This window comes from Panthera tigris, chromosome B3, assembly GCF_018350195.1.
Source record: "Panthera tigris isolate Pti1 chromosome B3, P.tigris_Pti1_mat1.1, whole genome shotgun sequence".
In the NCBI taxonomy this organism is placed as follows: domain Eukaryota; kingdom Metazoa; phylum Chordata; class Mammalia; order Carnivora; family Felidae; genus Panthera; species Panthera tigris.
This window is the reverse complement of record NC_056665.1, coordinates 134,186,846-134,214,363: the sequence shown is the minus strand read 5'-3', so window position 1 is coordinate 134,214,363 and position 27,518 is coordinate 134,186,846. Positions and strand designations below refer to the sequence as shown.

At 41.1% G+C, this 27,518-nt stretch overlaps 1 protein-coding gene across 4 annotated transcripts in view; it reads left to right on the top strand.

Annotated features, from left to right (window-relative positions):
• The first annotated feature begins 7,872 nt into the window (after nucleotides 1-7,872).
• Nucleotides 7,873-27,518, top strand: part of TC2N (tandem C2 domains, nuclear) — a 44,577-nt gene continuing 24,931 nt past the window's right edge. Inside the window, exons 1-4 of one of the 4 annotated variants that reach the window (XM_042990393.1) lie at nucleotides 7,881-7,959; nucleotides 14,221-14,355; nucleotides 21,814-21,936; nucleotides 23,301-23,534. In XM_042990393.1, coding sequence (XP_042846327.1) covers nucleotides 21,870-21,936; nucleotides 23,301-23,534 — 301 coding nt within the window. In that variant the 5' untranslated portion in view covers nucleotides 7,881-7,959; nucleotides 14,221-14,355; nucleotides 21,814-21,869. Of the gene's footprint in view, nucleotides 7,960-14,220; nucleotides 14,356-18,992; nucleotides 19,008-21,813; nucleotides 21,937-23,300; nucleotides 23,535-27,518 lie in introns of those variants that run through there. The other 3 variants (XM_042990389.1, XM_042990390.1, XM_042990391.1) reach the window with 3 other exon arrangements.

Here is a 27,518-nt window from a genome sequence, read left to right as displayed (position 1 = left end):
CTGGAGATGAGCTCATCTCGTCTGGGTTTATCTGGAATGACTCTCATTCCATGTCTCTCATCCTCGTTGGACCACCTGTCTTGGCCCAGGCGAAATCTTCTCATGGCTTTGGCAGAAGCACAAAGGGCAAGCGGCAACATACAAGGCCTTTTCAGCTAAGCGCTGACATGTAGCACTCTTGGTCCTATATCACTCTATTGGCCAGAGCGAGCCGAATGGCTGAACCCATAATCAAGGGCTAGGCAAATCTAGTCCACTCCTTGAGTGGAAGGAAATTCAAAGTCATGGCCAAGAGTATGGGTACAGTGAGGGATGAAGGGCTGGGGCCAATACTGTAAACGGTCGCAGAGAAGAAGTTCTATGACTACTCTTGGTGAGTGAAACCATACTGCTTGCCTGCAACTGGGACATGCTGGTCTGTTCTGTGGCAGTGATGATGGCTATCATAACTTGGTGCTTTTAAGCCCTCAGTATTTCTCCTAATTTCTCTAATTTTGGTTCCACGTCTCTCCCTGGGCAACCTTCTGATTATCACTCAGCTTCCTATATGGTTGTTTCTGTAGGGTATAGTATAATGTTTGGACCATGAGCTAGAAGCATCTGGGACCCATAGCGATTGTTTGTCTCATGTTCTGTTCACAGACAGGCCCTATTAATATTGGTAGAATCTATTGTCTACCTCAGTCCCTAGGGAGCTTGGCTGAGCCTTCTTCTTCAACAGAGTTTTGCTTAAAATGCTAATGGTGAAAAGACACAAGTTTCTAAGCTTGAAAAGTCAAAAGTCAGTTTCCATACTCCAGTGAAGTCATTCTGTGAAGCCAGTGAGCAACTAAATAACTACCCTTCTTGGGGAGACCCCTGTTGGTGTATGATTCTACCCAAATATTTGTAGTTCCTACTTATAACACCAGCACTTTTTCTTTCACAGGGGAAGGGAAGAAAAGTATAACCCACGTAATCCTCCTGTTGGGCAGCCAAGGACATGCCTGGCGAATCAGAGGGCTCCAGCCAGGGAAGCAGAAGCACTAAAGTGTTACTGATACAAGAATAGGATCTTCCAGAGTTATGGGAGAAACTTGGGGGAATAAAGGTCTGGAAGTGGGGTTGAAGGATCAAAGCCTAAACGGCCCCCTATGAGGTACAGGTGCAGGTGAACGTACTGGGTCGGAATTTGCATCTAGGAAACCGGGCACACCTGGCCGCACAAGCAGACTCCACGGAAGAACTGTGGAAAAATCTAGGGATAGCTCTCAGCTCTGTAGGTCTTCAGCCAGGCTTTGGAGGAGGGCCCGGGAGGACTGGCTGTGGAACCTGACAGCATCTCTGTTGGTCTGCCACTGTAATTTTGGGGGGGTCTTCCAAGAGGAATAGCTCTGTTTCATTTATACCTTCCAGATCTTGTCCACATTCCTCTTGTGCTCAGACTAACATAGAGCCATACATAGGGAAAGAAATTTTGGGAGATGTAGTTACAGCTTAAGCAAGTTGACACAGTTTAAGCCATTGTACACGGGACTGCAGAAGAATGGAGACACATTTACTTTAGGTTTGAATCATTTCTTCCAATCCATCCAAAGTTCACAGGAAGTAAGAATTTAGATGTTTCTCTCCTTCATTAAGGGAGTCTGGGGGCATTTGTTCTGGAATCCTGGGGCAGTTCCACATGATGTGCTCCACGCATCTTTCATTCTCTTTAGACCAGCTTTCCAGTCTGGGTGAATTGATGAGGTGGTTGGTAGAAAATCCTCTTTTTTTTTTTTTTTCCTGAATCCTCTCTTCTTTTCCTCTTTTATAACCTTCCTTTGATCCCAGCGGTGCTATTGCCTCTTGTCCTAGGGGCTGAATAATTTTCATTTAGGCTTCCGTGAAACTGTCAGCCTCTTGGTGCTCTGAAGCTTCATTGATTAATGGGGCTTGGCGAAGGAGGAGGATGGTGATGTGTTGGGGAAGGGCTTTGGGGCGAGGGCACTGGGAAAAGAGGACTTCATCATGCTAGGTCTCTTGGTGGAGCATCTATGACCAGCCATTTTCCCACTGTTCCCTAGCTTTGGTGGGTACTAGTTACCCAGGAAAGAAGAGGATGGGGGAAGGAAAAGAAAAAAAAAGAAGCTCACTCCATTGCAAACAGTCCCGGTTTATTCATCACGTGTCCTGGAGATCAGTAGACAAACTCCCTGGTGGGATACTCAAGAGCCTTCAGAGCCAACTTCTCACACTTAGTTTCTATCTCTCAATATACAGTTGACCCTTGAGCAAGGCAGTGTTAAGGGATAGGACCCGTTGGGCAGTCAAACATCTGGGTGTAACTTCTTTTTAATGTTTATTCATTTCTGAGAGAGAGAGAGACAGAGAGAGAATCCCAAGCAGGCTCTGTGCTGTTAGCGCAGAGCCTGAGGCGGGGCTTGATGTTATTAATGGTGAGATCATACCCGAGCCGAAATCAAGAGTTGGATGCTTAACTGACTGAGCCACCCAGGCACCCCTGGGTATAACTTTTGTCTCCCCAAAACCTTAGCTGCTAATAGCTGTTGACTGGACGCCTAACTGACAACAAAACCAGTCAATTCACATCTATTTTGTACATTATATGTATTATATGCTGTATTCTTACAATGAAGTAAGTTGGAGGGAAAAAATGTTACTAAAAATCATGAGGGAGAGAAGATACATTTACAGCACTGTATTGTACCAAATTCACGTGTAAGTGGACCCAGGCAATTCAAACCTATGTTGTTCAAAGGTCAACTATATTCTCTGAGTGACACCAGACCTCCTGAAGCTCACTCAGGGAAATTCTTCAACGTGCAGGAAAGAGATTCACAAGGGCTGCTGAGTGATGGTGACTCTATGCCAGTTTTCAGGTCAAGATGTCAGCATTCTGATCAGGTGGCCACCCAAAAGAGAGCACAAAGAGCTGTGGATTCATAAAGATATTTATTTGTCCAATTGGGACAAACTTAAAGTCTGTGGCCTTAATACCTTTGAAAAATTTTCATGTTCCGTGTCTCCCATGCAATGCTTAGAGCAGGAGACAACATTTTCTGGTGTCTTATGTAATCTATATGCCATCATTTCTGACAGTGTTAATCAGGGTAAGTAAAGTTACCTGCTTGGTGGGGGTGGGGTGGGGGAGCGGAATCCCTAAATGTTAGGAGTTCACACCATAAAGTTTATTTTTCACTCCCATCACAATCCCGTCAAGATTAGCGGGTGGTGGGGAGAGCTTTGTTCTGTGAAGACAATCAGGGACCTGGCCTCCCATCTGGTCACATTTTCAGCTTCAGCAATGGTCTAAGGTGGTCAGGGAGAGAGTGGGGAGAAAGCTCACCAGTTCTTAATTAGCTAGACCCAGAAGTAAAACTCTACCTTTGCTTAAATTCTATTGGTGAGAACTGGCCCCATGCGAAGGGGAAAGGACAAAGTAATTCAGCTTTGTGTTCAGGAAAAGGAAAGGAAGTTTGGTGAGCATTCATGGCTCTGCTGAAATGTCACTTTCCCTCTGAAGCAAGTGCTTAGGATTGTTCCTGATGTACCATTGGTACTCAAGAATGTTAGTTGAACAAGTACATAAATGAATGAATGAATGAATGAATGAATGAATATGTATAGGCTTCTGCTTTTCTAAGGCAGAAAATGAGAAGAAAATAATTTGGGGGGAAGCAGAAATCTGTCTGCCACCTCCATTTTATTCATATGGCCATTTGTATTTGTGATATTACTTCACGAGCACTCTAGGAATTCATATTCTTTTAAAGACTTTTTTTCTCATTCATTCAACAAATATTTGAAGGCCTTCTATGGGTCAGGTGCTAGGCTCAGGAAGTTATAATTCCTGTCTATTTGGTAACTTACGTAGGATGAGGTTAGTAGGAGGAGGGCAAAGAAGCCAGCAATCACAATGATCGTGTAGGTGCCATGATCGAAATACGGATGGCTGGTGGTGGGAGTGCTGGGGTTAGGCACCTAATCCGCTCTGGGATGGCTGTTATGGCGTTTCATCTTCCAGAAGAGGTGATACGTCAGCTGAATGAACGTGAATTTGCCAACTGATACCCATACAATAGAGGTAAGGGAAACAGTAGTGCAAATTTGGCAATTGAGGGAACAACAGTTGGTTCAGAAAGTCAAAAATGTACCCCAAAATGGGTAGTGGAGGGGAGGCTGAAGGGGTAGGACTGGACTGAGTCATCCATCATTTATAAACTGCACTAAATGCAGGATGAATGAAAAGGGATTGGGACAGGGATGAGGTGATTTCTCTCTCAAATGAAAGAATATGAGTAGGAAAATCTAAGCAGCAATGTTATCCACACCAACCTGGTTATATTTTTCTCCTCAGATCTGCTTCAAAGAATATAAGACATTAAACATTAACATTTAACATTAAAACTAAGCCAACAAAAGCCACTCAGAATGTTGCAAGAACCATCACTTTATGGGAAGAGTTTAAAACACAAGGGCACAGAGAAAGGTATATAGTATCCTTTATTCCTATCTTGCCTCTGGAACAGGAAGGAGGCCCATTTCGAGGAAAACAGAGGACACGGTTTCATTGTTTTCAAAGAACTATGTTTGTCAACAGAAGTGTTCTTTTAAGGACACCTTTTTAGATGGAAGGTGGAAGGAAAGGAAGAACATTTCAGGGAACGCTTTCTCTTGGGACTTTGGCATCAGCGAGGAGGTTGGTAAGATTGTTCAGTTAGGGACCCAAGGGCTCAGTCCAGTTAATAAGTATTACTAAGCATTCACTCATTTTTTTTTCCTTCAGCACATCTGAGCGACACTTTTATGCCCTGCATTATGATGTCAGTTGCTGCAGGAGAGTAAAGGATAGGTGAAGGTCCCTCGCCTTGAGAACTAACACGTGCAGCTAGAGGTTTCTAGCTAAGGATGTGCTCTATTGAAGGGTGTGAGATGATAGAAAATAAATATCGGTCTCTTAGGAGTGCCTGGGTGGCTCAGTGGGTTGAGCATCCGACTTTGGCTCAGGTCATGATCTCGTGGTTCATGGTTCATGAGTTGGAGCCCCACATCGGGCTCTGTGCCAACAGCTCAGAGCCTGGAGCCTGCTTCAGATTCTATGTCTCCCTCTCTCTCTGCCCCTCCCCTGCTCGCACTCTGTCTGTCTCTCTTTCTCTCTCTCAAAAATAAAAAAAACAATATATGTATCTGTATCTATATCTATATCTATATCTATATCTATATCTATATCTATATCTAATCTATCTATAGACCTATCTATCTATCTATCTATCTATCTATCTATCTATCGTATTGGTCTCCGCCCCAGGTTCCTGGCTCAGGAAATCCTAAAATCCTTGTAAATTTCCAAGTGATAAGAGCACTAGGTGACTCTGTGTGGGCTCCTGGATGAGGAATGGTCACCAGAAAGACCATGATTACAAAATTGCAAGAGGGGAAAGTGGCTGAAGTGGGGCTAATAAGTGATCATGCCTATGTGAGGAAGCCTCCATAAAATCCCAATCAATAGTGCAGGGTTTGAAGACCTTCCAGGTTGGCAAACACATCCACACTGGAAGGATGATGCACCCCAACTCCACGGGGACCCTCCCAGACCTTGCTCTATGTATCTCTCTTCATCTGGCTGTTCACCTGCATCCTTTATCATATCCTGTAATAAACTGGTAAAACTAAGTAAGCATTTCCCTGTGTTCTGTAAGCTGCTCTAACAAATTACTTGAACCCAAGGTGGGGGGGCGGTTCATTGGAAACTTTGACCTATAGCTGGTTGGTCCGAAGCACAGGTGATAACCTGGCATGTGATGTGGGGGTGGGGTGGGGTGGGGGTGCAGGAAGACAGTCTTGTGGAATTGAACGCTTCACCTGTGGGATCTGATGCTCTCTCCAGGAAAGTGATGTCAGAATTGAGTTGAATTGTGGGACATCTATCTGATGTTGCAGAGAATTACTTGGTGTGGGGGGAAAACCTCCACATATTTAGTGACCAGAAATGTTGGAAATGAAATGTTTTATATGAGGAATAAAGGAGATACACGGGCAAGAGATAATGCAGGAGGAAAGAACTGGGTTTTCCCCTACAACAGGTGGGAAACTGAGTTTTTCTAATACAAAGTGTCAGAGAAAATAGACATATTCTCTCTCTCATTTGACCTTTAAATAGAGCACATCATATGTGTATATACACACGCACACATTTTATATAGTATATATTTAAGAGCCTTGGAGTCTGAAGTCCAGAGTCGGTCTTGACTCTTTACTCAGGCAACCACCATTTGTTTGACTCTCAATATTTTCAACTGTAAAACAAGGATAATAACAGTTACATCATAATTGTGAGGGTCGAATGAGATGACTCATGTGAAAGCTTTGTGTAAACAGTACAGAACTTTGCAAACATTTGTAATAGAGAAATGATTGAAGGTGAATGTACGAGGACTTTTAAGCAGTGTTTATCAAAGTGTGTGAGTTGAAACACTAATTCCCCAGGATGGCAACAGGCATCTCTCAGAAAGAGAGTTGTGTGGTGTGTAAGGGAGGTGAAACTTCACCGCCACCCTTTTAGGGTTTCTGGCTGGGACTGAGAATTAAATTGGCATAGATGAACAGGAGTGAAGCATACAGATCTTTAACATGGACACAGCAGCCCTTATGGGAGAATGAAGATCCAAAGAAGCAGTTAGAGATGAACATTATATACTAAGTTGAACAAAGGGTGCTAAATAATAGAAAAGGGGCTTGAGCTGGGGCAGATAATGGTGAAGGGACCAGGAAGATCAGGGTTAGTTTCACAAGGTTTGTGCGTATAGACTTCCTTTATCCTCTACTCCCTGGTGATAAGAATGTTTCTTGCCTCCCAGTATAGGGAAGACATCTTTCACTCGGGAGTTTCATCTTCCACTTTCAGGAAGAAAAAGGAGGGTCAGAGTGATCTTCTTGTATCTGCTGTTGTTCAAGTGCCTTTAACTTAAAAGAACCCTTATGTCAAAGTGGCATATTTTGGCCTACCACCCTTCAGGTCAAATAAAGTTGGGAACTACAGGATGATACAAAGCAAAACACAGTTCTTAAGCGTGTTAAGTGCCCGTGACTCTCAAGGAGGGTAATTATACTGTGTCTGTTTCCCAGATTAATTTGATCTTGGGATCTGGCCCCCCCTCCACCTGCACTCCAGCATCTGTAGGGCCTGGAGATGAGCAGAACCCACTTACCCCCTTTGGGACAGACTGCTCCTTGGGAAGAAAAGGCTGACCTTTACTTCAATTCGTACTTCCTCAGCCTTTCAAAAGCTGAGCCATTCATCAACAGGTAATCTAGGAATCCACTCAACAACTTTCCAGGAACCGGGCTGAGACTCCCACCGTGGGAGGCACAAAAGAAAAGGGCGAGCCCACTCCTTGCCAGGGTGCAGAGAGTGGATTCTAGCATAATATGGGGGCCCGGGCACTGTAGTAGACACCTTCCGACAGGCCTATTGCTAGCAAGGTGGTAGTAGATGTGAAGCCACAACAGTGAAGAGAAGCGGGCTGATCCTTAAAGAATTTAAAATTAGGGTGTAAAGTCAGGTGACGCTACAAGGCAGCTAAGAAAAGCTTCTTCCGTTTCCAAGGGTGCAGCCACACCTCTGGCAAGAAAGCCTGCTCCTCCGTCCCCTCTACATAAAAGTTCAGGTCCCAAACGTTCCCTCTGTCCCTTGGTTAGTTTTTATCTCCCTTCTGACCCCTCCAGGCACTCCGAAGACCTCTCCGGAGGGGCCCAGGGCGGCGGCTGGGAGAGGCGGGGAGGGAGGGGCCGAGCGCGCAGGCCCGCGCGCTCAGGTACCGGCCGGGCGGCCCCGCCCCGCCCCTCGGCGCGCACCTCCCGAGGGGCGGGGCGGACTTGGAGGGACCGGGGGCGGGGTCTCGGGGCGCTGCCGCACGAGGTGACCCCGGGCCCGGCTCCCGCTGGAGGCCACGGCGGAGCGCCCGCTGGCTGCAGGAGGTAACCGGCCTCGGCCGCGCGGCGCCGTCTCAGCGCGGCGTGGAGCGGGGGGGCGCCCGGGAGCGGCGCGTGGAGACCCCGCGCGGGGCGGCCGGGCGGCACGTCTCGGGCGGGGAGGGGGCCTTGGGCCCAGGTGCGCCCTGGGGCCGCTCCCGGGCGCGCAGCGTGGCGCGGGCCTCGAGCGGCCGCCGTCGGGGGCCTCCGGGGGTGGGGGGCGCGGTGTGAGAGCGGCCCCTGCCCCAGCCGCCCGGGGCTTGCGGATGTGTACGGTTTTTCGTCTCCTTTCACTCTTTAGAAACGTCGCCTTGCTTGGGGGCTGGGGGTGGGGGGTGGGGGGCGGTTTCCCGAGTCTCTCAGTGACACCTGCTCTCCGGAGCCCTCGGGGAGGTCCGAGGTCCCCGGACAGCCGAGCTCACCGTGGCCTGGGCGGGGAGGGGGCTCAGTGACTTGGGGGTGGGGGGCGAGGCCAGGCCCCTGCCCTGCCCGGGTCCGCTCACTGGGACGCCCGGACGGGAGGGAAGGGACCCCAGCCCGCACCCTGCACCCCGCACCCCGCTCTCTGCCCGGTACAGGTGGCCTCTGGGCAAAGAGGGAAGCGAACTTCCTTTGCCTGGAGAGTCCGGTAAGAACACATTAGCGGAGTGTCTTTAATCTGTGACGTTTCTGAAACTTGTAGAAGCAGAGAAGGGGTATTAAAATGTCACTTCCCTATGGTTTTTGCAAAACAGGAATTATACACCCAGCTTGATTTTAGATTTGCTTCTGTCTCTTACAGTTTTTTTTTTTTTCTTCTTCTTCTTTGCTGTGGTTTCCTTTAAATAAAGGAAAGTAGGATGACTGATTTGTGGGGTATATTGCACACAGGTAGGCGTCCAGGGATAGGCAAGATAGTTGCCAAGCCAAAAACACCGATTCCTTTAGAATACTAAAAAATACAGCATGTAGAAGGATTGCGTTAGTTTTTAGAATATTATTAATTTTCTCACTCCAGGTAGGCATGTAGTAGAATTTTGTCTTCTGATTAATACTGCAAAAAGTAGCCTGGAAAATACGAAGAGTTAACAACAGCAACACCGTCTATTTACTAATTTGATATTTTGGTACGTAACTTCATTGTGGTGAAAACTGCTTCTTCTGGAAGGACATGTTGATATTGCTTGCCTTTGAGAGCTGGGATTGGAGGAGATTTGCCTTTTATCTCTTGTGTTTTGTACTTTTTGTTACTATGAGTTACCTTCATAACTGGAGGAAAGTCTTTATAAAAATTTGTGTTTCTTTAAACCCTTCAAGAAAAATATTTCAAAAGTATCTCTTGTATTTTATGGCTCCACTTGAATAGTTGTATTCACGCATAAAGCTAACAGACTGAGATTAATTCAGGCTGAGAGAAAAGCAGTGAGATTCTTGGAGACCATCTGGCACACCTGTCTGGTATTGGGATTTTCCGAAGTCAGGATAAGAGTTGTAAATGTTGGAAGCATCATGGATTTGTGTAGTTAGTCCCGTGAGAGTGGAAGAAATCTTCCAGTAAGAACAAGAAAAGAAGACCAAGCACGGGAAACCAACATTGAAGTGCCGTATAGAGACAGCCATGGAGAGTGAGGAGGAGAATTCAGGAGAGAAGGAGGAAAATCTAGCAGATAATGGTGCTTAGAAGGCGGGAGAGGAAAGAGTTTTAATCAGGAGGGAAGTCTATCTCAGTCAAATGAGTCAGAAGGATCTGGAAGATAGGCGCTGATTAAATGTCTCTTGGCTTTGGTAGTTAGGATAGGAGGAGGTCATTGACCTCAGCAAACACAATATAAGTAAAATGATAACGATAGAAGCCAAATATGAATGAATTTGAGGAGTAAATAGAGAATGAAGAAATAAAGATAAGGAGTGTAGAGTCCTTATTTTGAGAGACAAAGATTAGAAGAAGTTACAGGTGGTAGAGGGGAGTTTATGGTCCGTTTGGAAAGAACATAAGGACAGTCGAATACCTTTATGTTAAAGTGCATCTCACAGCATTGTTCCCCTCTCGTGGTTAAGTAGCAGAAGCTGAGAGCAAATAGCTGAGCAGACTGAATAGAACTATTGTAAGAAAGATTTTCATCGTCCCTCATTCAAATTATCGCGATCTTAGTGGTATTTTGGTCTCTTGGGGTCTGGTGTTATCCGTATTAAAGTCACACTTTCACAAACTGTGTTGGATTGTATTTCACCTGAGTTCCAGTACTGTGAGACTCCCAGCTTGCATTTAAGTCATGTGATTCCTCTTTAGATATTTCAATGATTCTTCTAAATCTCTTATGTGGAAATCAGACGTCTTTACTAAATCGGAATTCATGAGGCGTGCACCAAGGGCTTTGCTTCAGTTATTACCATGCATTCAAGGGAAAAGGCCCTTAACGTGAAAATTTCTTTACAATGAGTGTCACTTCGGTCATCATTGAAGTTTAATTTTTTTCGTTGCCGTTCAGACAAGTAGTTTTATGTATATTTACCTGGTGAATATACAAATAATCGCCACAGTGGAAAAGGCCAGTAACCAAATGTTGCAAAGGATATGGAGCACCTGGAACGCTCATTCTCTGCTGATGGAAGTGTCGATTGGTAAAGCATTTTGGGAAACCTGACAGTGTCAAGTAAAGTGTGACATATGCATAAAGTGTGTTCAAACCTGACAAAATCCTAGAAAATGCAAAGTAGCCTAAAGTAACAGACAACAGAGGGTGGGTGCAAAGGAAAAGGACTGGAAAGGGGTGTGAGGAAACTTTTGGGAATGGTGAGTGTGTTCATTTTCTTTTTTTTTTTTGTTTATTTATTTTGAGAGAGAGAATGGACATGGGGGTGGAGGGAAGGGCAGAAAGAGAGAATCCCAAGCAGGCCCCGCACAGGGCTCGATCTCATGAACAGTGAGATCATGACCTGAGCCGAAATCAAGAGTTGGGCGCTTAACCGACGGAGCCACCCAGGCACCCCTTCATTTTCTTGGTTGTGAAGATGCTTTCACCAGTGTATACATATGTTTGACTCATGTAATTATACATTTTAAATATGCATAGGGATGCCTGGCTGGCTCAGTCGGTTGAGCTTCCGACTTCGGCTCAGGTCATGATCTCACGGTCTGTGAGTTTGAGCCCCGCGTGGGGCTCTGTGCTGACAACTCAGAACCTGGAGCCTGTTTCGGATTCTGTGTCTCCCTCTCTCTCTGCCCCTCCCCCTCTCGTGCTCTGTCTCTCTCTGTCAAAAGTAAATAAACATAATAAAAAAAAACCTTTTTAAATGTGTATAATTTACTGTAAGTACCTCAATAAAGCTGTAAACAAATAAATAAAAATAGTGGAAGATGGGGTGCCTGGGTGGCTCAGTCGGTTAAGCATCCAACTTCGGCTCAGATCGTGATCTCACGGTTTGTGGGTTGGAGCCCCGCATCCGGCTCTGTGCTGACATCTCGGAGCCTGGAGCCTGCTTCAGATTCTGTCTGTCTCTCTCTTTCTGCCCCTCCCCTGCTTGTGCTCTGTGTCTCTCTCAAAAATAAATAAACATTAAAAAAATTTTTTTTAAATAGTGGAAAAAGATATGCTAAATATATTTTTTCTTTTAAATACTGTAGTTATCTCAGGGTGATGGGATTATTGATAATTTTTATTTTCTTCATATAGTTTTCTGTAATTTTCATGTTTTCAACCACAGCCATGCATTTACTTCATTTTTAAATGAGAAATTATTTCATATGTACAAAATAGTACTTTTCACACAGCTATAGATTTAGAGAATACAAATAAAATAAATGCCCCTGTACTCATATCATGCTTTAGAAATAATACTTATTGGGGCACCTGGCTGGCTCAGTCAGTTGGGTGTCTGACTCTGGCTCAGGTCATGATCTCACAGTCCATGAGTTCGAGCCCCATGTCGGGCTCTGTGCTGACAGCTCAGAGCCTGGACCCTGCTTTGGATTCTCTGTCTCCCTCTCTCTCTGCCCCTTCCCCACTCACACTCTGTCTCTGTCTCTGAAAAATAAACATGAAAAAAAATTTTAAAGAAACAATACTTATGAATATTTTCAAAGCCCTGACTGTGTCTCTCTCTTTCCATGCTGCTACTTTTTTTTGGTATATTATATTTATGAGATTCATTGATGTTGCTATGTTACAGTTCATTTACTTTTTATTGCTCTATATCATTCCATTGTATGACTTGACTGCTGTTTATCTGTTTTCCTGTTAATGGATGTTTAGGGATATTTTCCATTTTCTTTTTTTTTTTTTTTTTTTTAATTTAATTTTCACTCTTTGCCGCTAAGCGCTGTTTTGTTATGGCCATTCTAACGCATGTCTCTTTGCCCAGAAGTAGAGTTGTGGATCTTCAGTTTTGCTAGAACATACTGAATTTTTTTTTTCCTTGACAGAGAATGTGAGCGTGAGTGGGGGAGGGGCAGAGAGAGAGAGGGAGAGAGAGAGGGACTCCCAAGCAGGCTCTACCCTGGCAGTGTGGTCTATCTGCACTGCCAGACCCGGGCATCTGTCTCACAAATGGTGAGCTCATGACCTGAGCGGAAACCAAGAGTCAGACGTTTAACCGACTGAGCCACCCAGGTGCCCCCATACTGAATTGTTTTGCAAAGTGGTTATACCAGTTTATACTTCCACAGGCAGTGTGTTCAATGTTCACCTTGTTCCCTTCCTCAACATTTGAGACGTTTGTACAACAACATTTGTAATGATCTGAATTGTTTCTTTTCGACAATCTGGTAGGTGAGAAATGGTCCTCCACTGAACGTTGAATTTACATTTCCTTAATTACTGATGATGTCAGATGTTCCACAATTCTGTTATGTCTGTTTATGTCTTTTGCCTATTTTTTTGACTTAAAAAAATCTCCTTCTAGAAGTTGCATTTATTTATTCATGGTACTGAGTCTTATTGGTTATGCATGTGGGAAATATCTTCTCCCCAGCAAGTGGCTTGTCTTTTACTTTATATGGTTTTTGATAGATGTATTCTATAGTTTAGAGTACTTGAGTGTTTCAGACTTTGTCTTTATGGTGTATGCTTTTGGCATCTTTCTGTTTTTAAGCTTTGGCTTTTTTTTTTTTTTTAATGTGTATTTGTTTATTTTGAGAGAGAGAAAGTGTGTGTGCGCCTGTGAGTGGGAGAGGGGCAGAGAGACAGTGAGCGAGCGAGCGAGAGAGAATATCCCAGGCAGGCTCTACACTCAGTGCAAAGCCCCAAGCAGGGCTCAATCTCACGACTTTGAGATCATGACCTGAGCCGAAATCCAGAGTCAGACACTTAACCAACTGAGTCACCCAGGTGCCCCTTGGCATCTTGCTTAACACATTTTTCTCTTCCTTGAGGTTAGAAAGATGTAGTCTTATATTTTCTTCTGAAAGCTTTAAAATAGTATTGCCTTTTGTATTTACGTCTTTAATCCATATGTGATTGATTTTTGTGTCATGTGAAGTGGGGGTCCAGTTTCATTTATTTTCCAGACGGGTAATCAGTTTTTCCTAGCATCATTTATTGAACATTCTGGTTTTCCTCCTACGGATCTATACACATCATATGCCAAGTTTCCATATATGTGTGTGTATGTTTTTGGACTAATCTTTCTTTGGTCTCTTTGTGTATTCTTGCTGCAATCATATTTACTTTAATTGTGTAAAGAGCCTTGATACCTAAGAGAAGGAGTCACCTACTTACAATTCTTTTAAAACTAGACTCCCCCTCAAATTAATTTCTAAAGTAAACTTTCATTGGAATATATTTTAAATCTTAAATATCTACTGTAATCAGCTGAAGTCACAAGGAATACTGAAGCTACTTTAATGTAGACTATATCAGGCTTTTTGTTTTTGCAGATCCTGTCCTAACTCATTAGAGTTCATTCTAACTTGAAAAGTAAATAGAGAATTTTCATTTTGGGAATATAGTTAAGATTTGGAAAAACTTTCACACTGAAAATAGCTAAGAATGCTGCAGTGCAATTTTTAAAAAAGGTACTTATGAATTAATATGCCAAAATCAAAGAGAAAGCTGAAAATCAGAGACTAAAGGAGCCCTTAATTCTTATTTGCTCTGAGTGCATTTGCTAAACTGGGGAGACTTGATTAGGTTTGATTAAGAATTCAGTGGATTTGCAGGACAGGAGGCGTAGTTAGAAGTCAGCCTAGGGCTCGTTCAAGGTAAGCTAACAAGAGAGTCTCTGCCTCTAGTTCTGGAAATCCCAAAGGTCTGTGGCCTCAAGGACTAAAACTCATTCTACCTCTTTTAGGGAACCACAAGGAAAGTTGCCTTGACGCCAAGTGAAACAGGAGAAGAAAACGTGTCCTTGGAAAGTTGTAACCATCTGGACGGTGGTAGAGAGGTGGTTCACATCACCTTGGTGGTCCCCCAAAAATTCCAAGATGTAATTTTTTTAATATCTTATTTTTCTTTAGATACAATTCACATACCATAAAATTCACCCTTTTGAAGTGTACAGTTCAGTGGTTTTTCATATATTCACAAAGTTGTGCAACCATCATCACTAATTCTAGACCATTTTTTCCCCTGGAAAGAAACCTGTACCCATTAGCAGTCACTTCTCATTTCCCCGTTTTCCCCCAATCTCTGGAAATCACTAATGTGCTTTCTATTTCTATGGATTTGCTTATTCTGGGAATTTCATGTAAATGAAATTATACAATACGTGGCCTTTTGTGTCTTGCCTTTTTCACTTAGCATGTTTTCAAGGTTTATCTGTTTGGTAACATGAATCTGTACTTGATTCGTTTTTATTTATTTATTTATTTATTTATTTATTTATTTATTAAAAAAATTTTTTTTAACATTTATTTATTTTTGAGACAGAGAGAGACAGAGCATGAACGGGGGAGGGTCAGAGAGAGGGAGACACAGAATCTGAAACAGGCTTCAGGCTCTGAGCTGTCAGCACAGAGCCTGACGTGGGGCTTGAACTCACGGACCGCGAGATCATGACCTGAGACGAAGTCGGCCGCTTAACCGACTGAGCCACCCAGGCGCCCCAGTACTTGATTCGTTTTAATGGCTGAATAAGATTCTACCATATTTTGTTTTTGTATTTCTGTTTGTTAGTTGATGGACATTTGGGTTGTATCCGCTTTTTGGCTATTATGAATAATGCTGCCGTGAGCATTTGTGTACAATTTTTGTATGGAAATATAGTTTTCATTCTCATAGCTGTTATCTATGGAGTGGAATTCTTGGGTCGTATGGTAATTCCATGGAGGAACTCCCGAACCATTTCCCAAAGCAGCCGCACCAGTTTTTATTCTCCCCAATAATCTTTGAGGGTTCCGGTTTCTCTAGATCTTTGTCAACACTTGTTTTTTTCTGTCTTTTTGGTTATAGCCGTCCTCAATGTATGTGGATTGGTATCTCGTGGCTTTGATTTGCATTTCCCATTACTGCTGATGTTAAGCACCTTTTCATGTTGTTTATTGGTCATTTATCTGTCGTATTTCTTTAGAGAGTCTATTCACATCCTTTGCCCATTTTTAAATTGGGTTATATGTCAATGTGAATTTAAAATAATATGGTAAACAAATGCAGATATTCTCTGTGGCAGTGTATTTTTATCTTTGTCTCTAAAAAGTTCTGTGAATAAAGTTTCAAAGTCACTGAATAATTTGTCAAAGATAACCAAGTGCACAGGAAATAAGACAGCCTGAACAAGAGTCAGCAGAAACAACAGATGATAAGAAGTAAACTTACAAAAGCTTACATATTGGAATTACTACTTATGGATTATTAAAATAACTAGGATGGGCTCAGGGCACCTGGGTGGCTCAATCAGTTAAGCATCCGACTCCTGATTTTTCACTCAGGTCATGATCTCAGTCATGGGATCGAGCCCCGCGTCAGGCTTTATGCTGGTAGCACGGAGCCTGCTTGGGATTCTTTCTCTCCTCCCTCTGCCCCTCTCTCTCAAAAAACAAACAAACAAAACTATGATAGGCTATATTTAATGAAGTAAAATACAAGTCCTTCCTTTTTTCCAGCTGCTTTTGAAATTTCCTCTTTATCACTGGCTTTGAGCCATGTTATTGTGATGTGTCTTGGCATAGTTTTCTTCATACTTCCTATGCTTAGTGTTTGTTGAGGTTCTTAGATCTGTGGTTGGTAGTTATCAAATGTGAAAATTTTTAGTATTTCTTCAAATGTTTTTTCTGCCTCCCCCCATCTCCTTCATGGATTTCAATTACACGTTTATTAGGCTGCTGGAAATTATCTCATGGGTCATAGATGTTCTTTTTATTTTGTCTTTGTTCTTTTTTCTCTTTGTTTCATTTTGGGTAGTTTCTCTACCTGTGCCTTTAAGTTCTTTAATCTTTTCTTCTGCAATATCTAATCTGCTATTAATCCCATCCAGTGTATCTTCTACCTCAGATACTATAATTTTCATTTTTAGAAGTTGCATCTTTTTTGTATCTATCATGTGACTTCTCAACTTTTTGAACATACAGTGTCAGAAATGTTTTAAAGTCTAACTGTCCATGTATTTCTGTGTGGTTCCAGTTGGTTGATTTTTCTCAATGGGTTTTTTTTTTTTTTTTTCCTTTTTGCATGTTTGGTCATTTTTTTATTGGATGCCAGATATTGTGAATTTTACCTTGTGTGCTGGATAGTTTTAGATTTTTAGAAGTATTTTTTGCTTTGGGACATATTTGTTTGTTTATCTTGAAAGAGAGAGAGAACCAGTGGGGGTAGGACAGGGAGAGAGGGTGACAGAGGATCTGAAGCGGGCTCTGTGCTGACAGCAGATGCAGGGCTCGAACTCATGAACCATGAGATCATGACCTGAGCCAAAGTCCTCAGGTGTTTAGCCAGCTGAGCCACCCAGGTACCCCAGGACATAGTTTTTTTTTGAAAATGGTTTGATCCTTTTGAGTCTTGCTTTTTAAATTTGTTGGTTGGAAAGCAGACTAGCATTTAGTTAGGGCTATTTATTACCCCACAGAGGCAAGACCCTTCTAAGTATTCTACCCAATGTCCTGTGAATTATGAGGTTATCCCAGTTTGGTTGGTGGGAACAGACATGAGTCCTGACCTTGGCGAGAGATGGTATGGTTTTTGTAATCTTTTCTGGTGGTCTTTGCCCAGTCTTGTGCAATTTGCTTGTGTGCATGCTCTGAGCAGTGCCCGGCTGAATCCTGGGGGGTAGGGGGAGGCTTTGCTGAGGTCTGTGGTTGTCTCTGTGTGTACCTCTCTACTCTCCAGTAGTCTGTCATGCAAACTCTATCTGCCTTCTTTTTCTTTTTAAGTTTTTATTTACTTTTGAGAGAGATAGAGAGAGAGAGAGAGAAAACGAACACATGAACTGGGGAGGGGCAGAGAGAGATGGAAAGAGAGAATCCCAAGCAGGCTCCGTGCTATCGTGACCTCAGCCGAAAACAAGAGTCAGAAGCTTAACTGACTGAGCCACCCAGGTGCCCCATCTATCTGCCTTATTCATATTCACATAAAGTTGTTTTCTTTTCTGCATCCCTCCCCCATAGTCCCCAGTTCATTTTGGATGACTCAAGGCCATCAACTTTGAGGACCTTTGAGAAGCAGTAATGGTTTTTAACCAGTCCTCCCACATTCCTTTCATGATTAATGTAAAGTATTTGCAGTCTGGCTGGGGGTCAGAAATGTGGTTTGATGAGTTCATTAGGAGTTTTTATGTGAGGTAGTTATACTTTGTTCCCTTGTCGATCAACTATATATTTGCTGAGTTCCTCCTATGTTCCCAGTATCATATAGGGTGCTGAGTGATAAGTAGAAAGTAAGTATAATATTGTTTCTGAAAAGTTTATATTTTAGAAGGGGAGAGAGAACAAGTATCATAAATGTCAAGAATGAATATATATATATATATATATATATATATATATATATTTTTTTTTTTTTTTTTTTTTTTTTTTTTTTTAAGTTCACTGGATGTTTAGAAATGAGAGAATTCAGTATGACCTGAGTGGTCAAGGAATACATCCTTTAAACTAGGGCTAGGGGCACTTGGGTGGCTCAGTTGGTTAAACATCTGACTTCAGCTCAGGTCATGATCTTCCAGCTTGTGGGTTCTAGCTCCGCATTGGGCTCTGTGCTGACAGCTCAGAGCCTGGAGCCTGCTTTGGATTCTCGGTCTGCCCCTCCCCCACTCATACTCTGTCCCTTTCTCTCTCTCTCTCATAAATAAACATTAAAATGTTTTTTTTTTCAACTAGGGCTAAAAAAGGGATTTTGAAAATGTATCAATTTTTAAAACAAATCAGTTACAAGATATAATGGAAGAAAAGATGCCGTTGCTGATAGCCAAACAGATCTTAAAAGCATACACTTAACAAGAAAAGTTCTGCATTTATATGAGAAAAACTACAAAAACTCTTCAAAATACAAACACAGGGCGCCTGGGTGGCTCAGTCGGTTAAGCGTCCAACTTCGGCTCAGGTCATGATCTCACAGTCCGTGAGTTCGAGCCCTGCGTCGGGCTCTGTACTGACAGCTCAGAGCCTGGAGCCCATTTCGGATTCTGTGTCTCCCTCTCTCTCTCTGCCCCTCCCCTGTTCATGCTCTATCTCTCTCTGTCTCAAAAAAAATAAATAAATAAACGTTAAAAAAAGTTTTTCAAAATACAAACACAGACTAGAACAAATGTTCTGGGTAGGCATGCACAACATCTTAAGAATGTCAGTTTTTTTTCTAAAATCATTTATAAATATAACAGAATCCCAACAAAAGTACCATTAGATTTTTCCTCCTGGGGCTAGACAGATTATAAAGTTCATTAGTAAGAACAGACAAGCAAGGAAAGCTGGGAAAACCTTGAAATTAAAGAGCAGTAAGGTTGGGGGGGCCAGCCCTGCTGCATATGAGAGCATATTACTATAGGCCATTATCATTTTATTTATTTTTTATTAATTTTTTAATGTTTATTTTTGAGAGGGGGGAGGGGCAGAGAGAGAGGAAGACACAGAATCTGAAGCAGGCTCCGGGCTCTGAGTTGTTGGGCACAGAGCCCGACACCGGACTCAAACTCATGGACCACGAAATCATGAGGTGAGCTGAAGTTGGACATTTAACCACCTGAGCCACCCAGGTGCCCCTGCACTTTAAAATGTGTTACAGGAAAAGACAGTCCAGTTGAAGAGAATAGAAAATATATAAATATCTCAATTATATGTGGAAGTTCAGTCTATAATAAAGGCAGCATTCTAAAATCATTGGAGAAAATACAGAATTTTAAATAAATGGTGTTTGTGATACTGGAATAGCCAACTGGGAAAGGTGGGATTGAATCTACTTCTCATACTGTATGTACACTGGGGTGTTAATATAGAAAGTAGCACCATACTAAGTATTAGAAAAGACCATGGGTAAAGTCTTTTATGACCTATGTATGAGGAAAAGTTTCCTGTGAGTCCAAATCCAGAAACAAAGAGGGAAAACTTAGGTAACCATAACTACGTGTATGTGTATTCACACATTCATGTATGTTTTTATATGTGTATATATATACACACACATCCCCCCCACGCCCCCTCCCCCCCCCCCCCCCCCACACACAAGGCAGAAAATACCTCAAAAAGACAATGACAGACTGGAAGAATGCTTGCCACTTATATCATGGACAACGCATTAATCTCTCAACTATATAAAAATCCTCTAAAACTGAGGCAGGAAAGGACCAATAGCTTTATAGAAAGATGGGCAAAAAAGGTAATGAACAGTGAGTTCATAGAAACAAATACAGATTAGCCTTATATGAAAAGGTGCCCAACCTCACGTAAAAGAGATGCTAATTAAAACAACACAAGATACCATTTCTTTCCTATCAGATTGGCATTTTAACAAATACTTTGTTGGTGTCTGTATTTGGAAGCTGGAGCTAGTGTATTGCATTAAGAATTTGCAGATTATGACCTGCTGAATGGGGAGGTACAAGCCACCGGCAGGGGTCTGCAGGTAGTTAGTTCCCTCATCATCCGAGCTCCCACTTTGGGGAAATGAAAACCCCCCGGGGTCGTTTTGATTGAAGGCACAGTGTCAGTACACCCACACAAAGGAAGTAAAGTCAGCAGATTTGTTACTTACAGATCCCAGAAACGGAAGTGGGAAGGTAGAGATGAATTAGGATTTGCTGTGAGTTGATAACTCTTTCATCTGGGCGATAGGGATTTTCTTACATCATTTTATCATCTTTTGTATACATTGGAATTTCCTATGAAAAATGTACAGAGTTTAAGTAGGCATAAATGAAGAGAGTGCATTTGGAATAAAGTCCGTGAGCCCAAGGTGGGCAATCGGACATAAAGTTCTTAATACAAACTTAAGTTCCTGGTAAATTTAAAACAGACTCCCAGGGCGCTTGGCTGGCTCAGTTGATGCAGCATAGTACTCTTGATCTTGGGGTTATAAATTCAAGTCCACACTGGGTGTAGATATTACTTAAAAATAAATCTAAAAAAAATAAGACAGACTCCTTTTATTTCCATCTTATGTTATATGTGACTTAGCTGATAACTGTGTGTGTGTGTGTGTGTGTGTGTGTGTGTGTGTATGTGTGTGTGTGATACAGTGTTTATTTTTATTTTTTTATGGCAATCACCTTTTATTTTTTTTTCTTTGCTTCTCTTTATTTATTTTTTTTAATATATGAAATTTATTGTCAAATTGGTTTCCATACAACACCCAGGGCTCATCCCAAAAGGTGCCCTCCTCAATACCCATCACCCATCCTCCCCTCCCTCCCACCCCCATCAACCCTCAGTTTGTTTTCAGTTTTTAAGAGTCTCTTATGCTTTGGCTCTCTCCCACTCTAACCTCTTTTTTTTTCCTTCCCCTCCCCCATGGGTTTCTGTTAAGTTTCTCAGGATCCACACAAGAGTGAACACATATGGTATCTGTCTTTCTCTGTATGGCTTATTTCACTTAGCATCACACTCTCCAGTTCCATCCACGTTGCTACAAAAGGCCATATTTCATTCTTTCTCATTGCCACGTAGTATTCCATTGTGTATATAAACCACAATTTCTTTATCCATTCATCAGTTGATGGACATTTAGGCTCTTTCCACAATTTGGCTATTGTTGAGAGTGCTGCTATAAACATTGGGGTACAAGTGCCCCTATGCATCAGTGCTCCTGTATCCCTTGGGTAAATTCCTAGCAGTGCTACTGCTGGGTCATAGGGTAGGTCTATTTTTAATTTTCTGAGGAACCTCCACACTTTTCCAGAGTGGCTGCACCAGTTTGCATTTCCACCAACAATGCAAGAGGGTTCCCGTTTCTCCACATCCTCTCCAGCATCTATAGTCTCCTGATTTGTTCATTTTGGCCACTCTGACTGGTGTGAGGTGATACCTGAGTGTGGTTTTGATTTGTAATACAGTGTTTAAGATATATTTTTCTGTTGGTGTAATTCTGAATGTTAAACCAACTTATAAAGTATGAAGTTGTATATTGGCTCCATTTATAGGACCTTTGGATTACTAAAAGAATTGATTTGGAGGAAGTGAAAATTTTTCTCAAACTTTTTATGAGTGCCATATTTTCTTGCAAATTTTGCTTGGGCATTGATTTGGGTATACCTGGCAAAAAAGAAGACTGAGAGTGGAATTTTCCCTTTTTTTCAGGTTTAACATTGAGATTTTTCATCTAGTGATTTTTGAGTATCTCATTTTAATAACTTATAAGAAGCCTAGCTTATACAAAATTATATATAAGATAAAAAATCTATCTTCCTTGAAACATTTTTGCTTTGTATTCCTCATTACATCTTAGAAAGACAGATAATATGATTTGTTTAGTGATACCTAACGCATTAAGCCTGATCATGTTAACTTGTTTTCTGTTCTGCCAACAGATTGATACTAAAATTGGAAGTTTGTATCAATTGCTGACTGTTAGAAATTGTATGTAATGGCAACAGAATTTCTAAAGAGCTGCTGTAGAGGATGTTTCTATGGTGAAACAGAAAAGCACAATTGTGAGTTTGGCTTCTTTTTACATCAACAAACATTTATTTAATATCTTTTTTACTTGTGGCATTTTGTAATATAAAGATAAATGAGAAATATTTCCTGACATCATGGGGGAAGCAGACATAAATGTAAGGCACACCAGGTAAGTAATAAGGTACCCTGGGGCATAAGAGACAGAAATTCAACCCGGCGGACACCCTGGGACATGACCACTGAGAAGATGGCATTCGGCATGGGAGTCTGAAGAGGACTTCAGCAACTGCGTGGGAAGAAGAAAGTCAGAGAAGGTGAAGATTGGACACGAGGGTTAGTAGTAGGTGGATGAAATTGCACAGGCGAAGGCAGGGAGAGAAGAGAACTGTTGAGTGTGTTTGGGGACACTATACTCCGGCAAATGTTTTAATTCGAATAAAGATAGTTCTAGTTGATGACAATGCATTAAAAAACGCCTTTCACAAATGAATGACTAACGGAGAAGAGACCCATTATTTCATGAAGACCCCATATTTATGAAGGACTTCTGGAGATTTCCCTTTCTATTTAATGGTCTCTTCATTTTCTTCAGAGTTATGACTGGAACTTTATTTGTCTTTGGCTTTTTCTTGTGTTTTATTGTCTGGAGCATAGCTCCCTAGTATATTTGAATAGGAAGGCTTCTTTTTGCATTAAAACCTTTCCCAAATTCCTACACAGTAGTAGTTGTACTTCCATCCAGTCGACAGACAACACCGCTCATACATAAAGATGAACTCTGGGTGTCCCTTACCTCCCCAGCCTAAGTCGCCAGCTTAGGAAACACATATAATTTGAGACCAAGGACAAAATAGGTCACAGAAGCTAATACAGGGAGAGTTGCTAGTGTATTAGGGTAAAAATACATTTTATTTTGTGATTCAGTAAAGATTTTTGGAGACTTGGGAGACCTTTAGCTTCTCTTCAGAATTGCTTTATATATTTAAGACCGATACTAACCACTAGTTCTGACAACAAGAATTGCTTCGTTGGCAGTATTTTTAAATGCCTGGCTTTTACTTGAAAGTATTGTGGAATTAACTACAAAATAAACTTATTTTCCATCTGTGAACTCTTTTTGTGGGAATGAGTTTCTTTAAAAACTGCTTTTACCATTATGATAAGTTAATATACTTTGGCAATGGTATGTTAATTTTGCAAATATTGCCTGGACAGAATTAATGTAGATTCCAGAAGTGCTTGATAGGACCAAGAAGTGGTAGTTTTTCTATCAGCAGTTTCTTCTAGAAGATTAAGTAAGTACCAAAGCATGGTAACTTTAGATTATTATATATAACTGTACATTCATATTTGTGATTTTTCTTTTTCTTTTCTTTTTTTCTTCTTTTATATGTAGTTTCCACAGAAAGAGACTTTAAAGCAGCAGTCCCAGAATGTCAGAATACCACTGTCTGTGTACCTCCATTGACTTCTGTCTCGGTAAAGCCTCAGGTTGGCTGTACTGAGGATTATTTACTTTCCAAATTACCGTCTGATGGCAAAGAGGTACCATTTGTGGTGCCCAAGTTTAAGTTATCTTATATTCAGCCCAGGGTACAAGGAACTCCTTCGCATCTGGAAGAACTGGAAGGTAAACAATAAAATGGCAGGATTTAAAAATCAACATGTAGCGTTTAAATGCTATTGTTTCTGTTATTTTGTTCTTTCATATGTTTAAAGATATAAAATCCTTTTATATATAAATTTTATATTTTGTTTCTTATATGTTTTGCTCTTTCTGTAGAGGAACTTAATGTATAATATTTTTGAAAGATCTCATTATGAAATCTGATCACATTCAACACATCTGTGTATAGATGTGTCCTTTTTGAAAGGAATCATGTAATATCTCAGTTATCTTTAACAGGTCTGGAAAGAAAATGAGGAATTTGTTTTTATTTGATCAGTAAATATAGAAAGCGTTCTTAAATTTTTTTTGTTTGAGGATAGTTCTTATTTTCTATCTTCTAAAATTTGGTGTAAAGAGAAGAAAGGAAGCAATGGAGTAGTCTTTCTTCACCACTACACTACATGACCCAGTCTCAATAGCCACTTGAATGAAATAGTCATTGGGTAGATTTTGGTTGATGTTGTTAGAGGCCAAGAGAGTAATGGTAAGAAGAAACAACATGTAACTCTTGTATTTTAAAAATAATTTGCTTCGGTCCATTGAAACACTCTCACAGTGTCCCCCCCCCCCCACCTCAAAGTTTTATTATGAAACATTTCAAACACACAGAAAAGTTGAAAGACTATAATGGTGAATGTCCACCACATAGAATCTGTTGTTAATATTTTACCAAAATTAATCACATGTCTGTCTATTGATCTATCCATTATTAATCCTCTTTGAGTGGGGCATGGGTGAAGAACACATTTCAAAGTAAATTGCAGACATTAATATACTTCTAAATACTTAAGCATATATGTAATTTATTAGAGTTCCGTATCTGTTTATAGTTTTCTTCTTTTGATATAAACGTTATACATAATGAACTACCTAAGTTTTAAGTTTGTATTTGTTGAGTTTGGTTAAATGCATCTAACAGTGTAATCCAGACTCCTGCCAAAATCTAGAATATTTTTCCAAATAGTCTTTTCTGCCCCATCCTTCTTCTCTTCTTTTTAAAAAAATTTTTTGACATCTATCCATTTTTGAGAGACAGAGACAGAGCATGAGCAGAGGACAGGCAGAGAGAGGGAGATACAGAATCTGAATCAGACTCCAGGCTCTGAGTTGTCAGCACAGAGCCCGATGTGGGGCTTGAATCCACAAACCGTGAGATCATGACCTGAGCCAAAGTCAGACACTTAGCTGATTGAGCCACCCAGGCACCTCCCATCCTTTTTCTCTTCTCATTTTGGGATTCCAATTAGACACATGTTGGACCTTTTTATATTCTTTTATGTGCCTCTGAGACTTTTTTTTTTTTTTTTTTTTGCTGTTCAACTTTTTTCCCCCTCTGTCAAGATTGGGTATTATTGACTGTCAAGTTCACTCTTTCCTCTGTCATCTCCATGCAGCTGTTAAGCTCATCCAGTTAATTTTTATTTTAGACATTATATTTTTCAGTTGTTGAATTTACATTTAGTTCTTTTTTTGTAGATTCTATTCTTTGGCTGTGATTTCATTTTCTTTTTTTTTTCATTATTGTGAGCTTATTTTCTCTTATGTCTTTGGACTCTAGCATCTTTGGTAATTCTAACATCTGAGTCACTTAGGTGTGGATTCTGTGCTTTTCTTTTCTTTTTTGAAAGTGGGTCAACTTTTCATGTTTCACTGTGTATGGAGTAATTTTGGATTATATTCTGGATGTGGGGTGTTTTGTTGTAGACACTTTAGAATCATATTATATTACTCTGAGAGGGTTTTTTTTTTTAAATAGGTGATTAACTTAGTTAGACTATGCTGCAAATTCTGGGTCTTTGGTGGCAGCTCTTAGCTTAGTTTTTGTATCTTTTCTTAAATTATTAAATTTTTGTTTTTTAATGTTTTATTTTATTTTTTGAGAGACAGAGCCAGAATGAGCAGGGGAAGGGGAGAGAGAGAGAGGGAGACAGAATCAGAAGCAGGCTCCAGGCTCTGAGCTGTCAGCACAGAGCCCGACGTGGGGCTTGAACCCACGAATGCAAGATCATGACTTGAGCCAAAGTCAGATGCTCAACTGACCGAGCCACCCAGGTGCCCCATGTATCCTTAGTTGGGGTCCGTCCCATATATGTGTGGCTCAGGGATCAGCCAGATATTTGAGCAGACTGTATTCACAAAATTTGGAGCTTTCTCCTTTCCAAGATTCCCACCTTGCTTTCTAGCAGCTGTGGTTGCTCTGAACTCCGCCCTCTGGTTCTTCAGGCCAGAAAGAGTGTGGATTTTTCTGTTGGAGTTTATCCGCCCTGTGCAGCACCAACTTTGGCTTGCCCTCAGGCTAACAGTCATTAAAACAGGCGGCCCTGTTCCCTTTCTTCCAAGAGTCAGTGCTCTCCAGAATCTGCCCTGCTTTTGATCACTGTCCAGTCCCTTCAGGGTTTTTGTTCATTTTGTTTTTGGTCTACAGTGTACTGTTGTTATCTATAGGAGAGTTGGGTTTGGTAGGAGGGATCTTTTTTCCTTCCTTCGTTCCTTCGTTTTTTCCTTCCTTCCTTCCTTCCTTCCTTCCTTCCTTCCTTCCTTCCATCCATCCATCCATCCATCCATCCATCCATCCTTTCTTTTTTTCTTTTAGAGAAACAAGGAAAGAGGAACCCTGTGCCTGGCCCACCACCTTGTTTTACACATATCAGTTGTATCTCTCACAAACAGTGTTTAAAAGCTTTGTGTCACAGGATACCTTGATAATTGGTCTTTCTCCTTTTCTTGTGCTTGTTAACAGCATTGAGATTAAGCCATATAAACAGTTTTGTAATCTGTTTTATTCCTATCACACATTGTGAACATGTTTTCATACTCATTGCTTTTTAATGGCCCCATAGTATGAAATCTATAGATGTGCCATAATTTGTTTAATCAATTTTGTCTTCTTAAAACATTTAGGGTATTTTATGTATTATTTTCATAATAAAAATGAGAAATACCTACCTAGCAATATGTGATAATTTTTCTTTTGTCTTTTCATTAAATCACTAGAAAACAGATTGCTTTTTGGTTTGAATGAGTGGGAAATTGGTTTACACTTAAATTATAGGCTCAATGAAGATGTGGTAAAGCCATCTGATTTTTATTATATTGGAGAGAAAATCATCAGAGTCAAGAAAGTATTCTTGGTGCCTAATTATAGAAATCAGACATGCGCAGGTTGTATGTGTATGTGCCTGTGAATGATGGGTTGACAAGGAAATTTTGAGAAGAAGACAGGACAGAGCACTGTCAGTAATGACTAAACTTATGTTTCAAGTATTCGGATTGTGTTTTGTTTCATTTCTTACTTACCGGTGTGTCTGATGACAGCCATAGATTACTGCTTTGTAACCCAGAGATCCCATCGTTAACATCTTACTGCACTTGCTCTGTCTCTTATCTACCTATCCATTAAGAGAATGTGTTTTGAATAAATACTGAAATTTTAAATAGAGCTTTCGAGAGGTGTAAAGTAAATGTTACTTTGCATTTCGTTTTATATTTATAGCACTGTGGTTCTGTAAATTGAGAAACATGCCTTTTGAGCTTTAAAAATAATATCACTGTATACTGTTTGAGAGGAGAATTGGAATTCTGTAAAGGAAAAATGAAATCAGAATATTCTTTTTTAGGTATAGCCCATAAAGGTAGTGAGTCATTTTTGGTACTACTACTCCTGACAGCATATTCTTGTTACCATAAACAGACTTGTAGCAGTGTTTGTGTGCTGAATGATTTAAGGGTTAGCTTATAAGGTGCACAGGCTCCTTAACAAAGCTCTCTGGCATCAGAACCCCCTCTTGGCGCCCCTCTGCCTATGTATTATGCTTGGATTGCACACATAGCTATTTGAACGGGGGTGAGGATAAGATCTCACCTCATAACCCCATATTTTATTTTTCTTTTCTGAACTCAGTGTGAAGCCACCTGTTTTATTGTTTAGCTCAATTCAGAAAATAT